Source organism: Rhopilema esculentum, chromosome 21 (genome assembly GCF_057945365.1).
Source record: "Rhopilema esculentum isolate cy_ngs chromosome 21, ASM5794536v1, whole genome shotgun sequence".
Taxonomy (NCBI): Eukaryota; Metazoa; Cnidaria; class Scyphozoa; order Rhizostomeae; family Rhizostomatidae; genus Rhopilema; species Rhopilema esculentum.
Window position 1 is genome coordinate 1,646,131 of NC_142835.1, and position 5,371 is coordinate 1,651,501.

The 5,371-nt window shown below is 37.6% G+C and overlaps 1 protein-coding gene across 1 annotated transcript; it reads right to left on the reverse strand.

The window, feature by feature from the left end:
* Nucleotides 1–2,757: 2,757 nt before the first annotated feature.
* On the reverse strand, nt 2,758–5,077 carry LOC135684557 (cytosolic purine 5'-nucleotidase). The gene has a single exon (XM_065200168.2). The coding sequence runs from the start codon at nt 4,801–4,803 to the stop codon at nt 3,088–3,090; it is 1,716 nt and encodes a 571-aa protein (XP_065056240.2). The 5' UTR covers nt 4,804–5,077; the 3' UTR covers nt 2,758–3,087.
* Nucleotides 5,078–5,371: the final 294 nt, after the last annotated feature.

Here is a 5,371-nt window from a genome sequence, read left to right on the forward strand (position 1 = left end):
GGTAAGTCGTCAATATCCTTCATAAGAGTAGAGAAAAGAGAAACGAGTTTAGATTTATGATCTTGGTTACTCATTTCAAAATCAAAGAAACGACCAAGATACTTAAAGGAATCGCCATTTTTGACAGCAGGCACTTTTTGGTTACAGATGAAAAGTTTCGGTTAAAATTGGAGGGATCGCGTAGAGTGTTTCTTGACACCAAAGGTAACACATTTGTCAACCCTGACAATGAAGCCAACCCTGATAATAATAATAATAATAATAATAATAATAATAATAATAATAACAATAATGGCTTTGAAAAAAGCAAACATTTTACGACATACTAAAAGCTTTTTCGTCTGACACTTCTCAGAGAAAGAACACGATGGAAAACATATACCCAGTTGTGGATCGAAATAGGCCAATCAGAAAAACGCAAGCACAAGACCGGTATAGGTGACCAATCAGTGCCGCGAGCAAAGTTTGGTCCGCAAAAGTGCCCAGTTTATTAGAAACTACCATGGATTGGTAACACTTCCTTGCGATTCGAGAGTCAGATTAGGCAAGCCATAACCAAATGTTTCTTTGCTGTCAATCCTCGGATTGTTTACAGCACTAGGAGAGCCCTTCTATCCATTCAAAAGGATTGCGTTCCTACCAACCAAAAAAGTTCCGTCATTTATGAATTCACGTGCCAGTGTGATTCTGGCTACATAGGGCGCACAACCCAAAGATTGAGGGATAGGATAAAACAGCATGTTCCTTACAACATGAGAAGCAAAACTGCCCCTCAAAGAGAACAGCCTCCTCGATCTTGTAGGTCTAGAAACACTGTTAAGACAAGTGATTCTGCCATGAGTCAACATCTTTTAGACAACCCAGATTGTGCAAAACTTTATAATGACGACATGTTTCGGATAATTGGCAGAGCCCGATCGTCCTTCCATCTAGCAGTTTTGGAGTTGATCTACATAAAAACGAAAAAGCCGCCATTGTGTAGACAGAAGGAGCTCGTTTTCTCTCTTGGACCCCATTGGTAATTTTTCTTTAGGCTCGCGGCACTGATTGGTCAACTATACCGGTTTTTCTGATTGGCCTATTTCGATCCACAACTGGGTATATATTTTCCATCGTGTTCTTTCGGAACCTTATTCTGACGTTTTATGCTCTGAGGAGTGTCAGACGAAAAAGCTTTTAGTATGTTGTAAAATGTTTGCTTTTTTCAAAGCCATTTTCAAATTCTGTACCGCAAAAAAAGTAAAAATAATAATAATAATGAAGATAGTAATACCTTTTTTACTGTTAGTTTGACAATAGTGTGAACACTAATAAACACTAACATGAAGCAATTTAAGAGATTGCACTATGGAAGTCATTGACTGCAAGCGTTACAGGCGCATTGATTTTCGAAATACCAATCTTTTATAAGAACTTTGAATTGACTTGCATTTTTGGATGATTTTATTTCATTTGGAAGAGAGCAAATTCAGGGGTATTGGAGTTTTTACCCTAGCAGTTAAAAAATCCCGAAAAGATGCACGGTAATCAAAATGTAACAAAACAGAATTATTCTTCTGAGGCTTGTGTTTGAAAATCATTATTGATTAGCATTACAGGCGCATTGATTTTCGAAATACCAATCTTTTATAAGAACTTTGAATTGACTTGCATTTTTGGATGATTTTATTTCATTTGGAAGAGAGCAGATTCAGGGGTATTGGAGTTTTTACCCTAGCAGTTAAAAAATCCCGACAAGATGCACTGTAATCAAAATGTAACAAAACAGAACTATTCTTCTGAGGCTTGTGTTTGAAAATTGCCGGAGTATTGTTGTTATGTGGTATTTTGATTTCTAATGGGCAAATCTGTTTCTCATTAAATGACCATTCTGAACTTTGAGCCAGACCACAAAATGCATCAAAAGTTTAGCCAATTGTGATATCTTGAATGATTCTGTTTAGATGTATGGGATGTCTTGAGCCAAGCCTTAAAACTGGTCAAAAGTTGAGAACAAATTGAGAACAAGCTAAGGTAGAGCAACCGTAAAATGTAATTTTTGAACAAAGTCACATATTCTCCTCCACACAGGCTACAATCCTTGCCAAAAAGTATTGGTACACCAAGCTAAAATTTCGCATAACTTCAGTAGCTTCCCCCTCTCCCCCTTGAAAAAATGTTGAATAACAACAGTTTCAAGGCTTGAAATTCGTCCAATGTCACTTTATCAGCTAGGGTAAGTAATAGGCTTTTCAACCAACTATGTTTTGGGGGGGAGTGGGGATATTTCTGTATCTTACAGCCAGAAACCTTATTTCTTCAAAATATTTCATTGGTTGCAGGGTGTTCCAAGGACTTTTGACAAGATTGTAGCAAATGCACTGCTTACAACCAAATAACTTAATAGCAAATTAAGAACAATCCAGTCTTTAGTTTTTAAGAACAATAAAGAGCAGCCAGCCTGAATTTTACTTTACTGGTTCTTAAAAGAATGTGTAGCTAGGGAATGCTGGAGGTGCAGCAAAAACAATTCATGCAGGAAACCATACTTATAAATGTGGGTTCTTGCTATAAATCATTACAATATTAAAGAAGTAGGCTTATGAAATATGCAAAAATCTGGCAGCAATGTTTCAGTCAACAGTTGCATCTGGCAAGTTGAACAACCTGATAGGGTAAACAGAACAGAGCAATATTACTGCTAGAAAAATCATGTCCAGTTTTGTGTAATAGATTCATAAAAAATATCCTAGATACAAACAAGAAAAACAAAAGGCATTTTCTTCTCACATAAATCTTTGCTACATATTCTAATACACTTGTATAAACCAAGTATATATACAACTAGCTAAAAACAAATCACACCTTCAAGCTTCTAAATAGTTAGCTGTTAACTATAATTTTCACTGACAGTATTTCATAAAACAATAAGTATATCCAATATCTGAAAACAATATTTAAAAAAGTTACTTGAATTTCGGATATAAATCATTATTTAATGGTATCTGAATAGGCCTTAACCAAAAAATTTCATTTAAAGCATAAAATATGGTTTATAAACTAAATTCAAATTATTTGAACATTTCAATAGTTAAGTTTCCTTTCAATTCATGGGAAATCAGCAACTCCATCTTCTCCATCAACAAAATCCTCATCATCTTCATCATGAGTAGAAAAAATTGGTGTCTTAATATCACCTTCAGCAAATGACATGTTTCTCCGTGCTTTTTCGATTGGACCAAACTTGGTTCTAGCAGATTCCATTTTCTTCTCTTCATGTTCGACAGTTGACTCGTGTGGCATTAACTGTGGAGGTGCTCTAAACAAATAGCTAAAGGGATAATAAAGCAAATTGACACAGGATGCAGAGTATAAGTCTGCGTATCTCATTGCTTGGCTTGCAAAGAACGTCTGTCTGCTGCCACTGCGGAAAAGACTACCAAGTTGGCCATAGCACTGTTCCATGCTGTGTGTTATCTCTCGAATGGACTTGGTCACTCCACTTATATCAGGTTGTAGCATTGTCTTTGAATCAAGGTTTTTGTATACATCTGCCAGTGTAATTTCTAACTGCCTCAATTTGTCAAACTTATCTTGCTTCTTTGTCCAGACATCCAATTCAGTAATCAGCTCTGGAACAACCAGGTATGTTCTCCAGCCTTGCTTCTTTTTGGATTTCAATATGTCACCAAATATGTGATCCCCAACATATATAATATCCTTTCCTTCTGCACCAATGAGTTCTGAAAATACTTCAGAGTTCCCTCCTGCATACACCCCTCCTTTCTGATGGCTACCAGTGAATTTTCCGATGTGAAGCTGGCCAGTTGTAGTGTCCACTTGTCTCAGGGCAGTTCCCTCTCCAAAAAACAAAGGCTTCATGGCATCAGTCACCACCACATCAAAGTAGTCAATCCATGGCCTATGGGGTGTGTCTTTTCCAGGGCCATAAGGGAAGTCAAACAGGTATGTCATCACACGGTTGGTGTACTCATAGTCACTGTTCGTGATAATGAACACTTTTCGGTTGTGCTCTCTTATTCGATGCAGAAGTACTGGCAGTCGCTCATCTTTGGCAATGTATTTCTTTGGGTCTTGGAGTGTTTCCTCTTTCAAAATGCCACACTGATGCACCCAGTCAACAGCAGCTCTCAGATCCTGATGAATACTCTTGTACGAGATGAAAATCGATCCACTTTCCACCCCTGTCAGGGTCTTTGAATAGGCCGGGTCGTTGTCAAAAATATCAACTAGACAAGCGAGTAAATAAATTTCCGGAAGGTTGAACAAGGTATTTAGGATTGGAAATCTGCCAAGGGCACTTGCAGATCCTCCAACTTGGATGAATTTATTAGGATAAGATTTGCGGATTTCTCTACTGTTGTAAAATTGATATCCATGGACGCACAGTAGTATGTTCCCGTACGTGTCTACTTTCAGCAAATTTCCAAGCTCGGTATCAAACATCATTCCACGAACAGGAAAACTAGGATCATATTGAACATTTTCCAACTCTTTAGGATACCCAACATTCATTAACCTTCTTTTGACGTGTTCAAATGAAAGGATCTCGTAGGCAGGGGATTTGTAAACAGCAAGAGTGTAGTCCATATCGAATCCTATAAACTTGATGTTATTTAGGCTCAAACTTCGGTTAACGAAGATCCTCGTTGCTGGGTCGCGTTTATACATCCCGTCAAATACTGAGTTGGAGTCTTGTCTATTGTAAGTATACATGTGAACTTTGCTTAGCTTAGGTTTTTTGAACACGGTTGTTTCGTCGTTATCGGAGTCCCGAGGCCTCTCTTTTCCATTGTTTAACATCTCAAAATTGTCCTTTCTGAAGATGGTGTCCTGTTAAAGATGGTGTCGTTTCAATATGGCTACCGTGGTCACGAAAGTGCTTTTGTTGACTGGTAATCCTGATCGTCAGGTTTTTCAAACTGTAAACTGGATTCTAGTTTCTTTCCTCAAGGTGCCTTAAAGCAATATCGGTTTTAAATACAATTAACAATTAAAGTCACCTGATCCCAAAGTTATTGCTACGTACAGGCAGGGTATTAACAATCGTTCGATCCCGTGATCAAAATTACATCTACTTATCAAATATCTTTGAGAGCTAACAGCTGAGAAAGGAAGAAATTACACGGATGAGAGATTGCAGGCTTTTGCGGGTGATACAATTGTCTGACACGTCAAAAGCGAGGCTCTTCAATTCTGTTTTTGTATATGAAAGAAATCTTTACTACAGAAAAATTCACCAAGAGGCTTCAAATTTCACACCCTAACATATGAAGGAGATTTCTTTATATTTGTGTATTTCAAAGTGGACGAGGGAACCATTAAGGGCAATTACTCCGTTCTATTCGGCCATCATTATCGTTGATAAAAT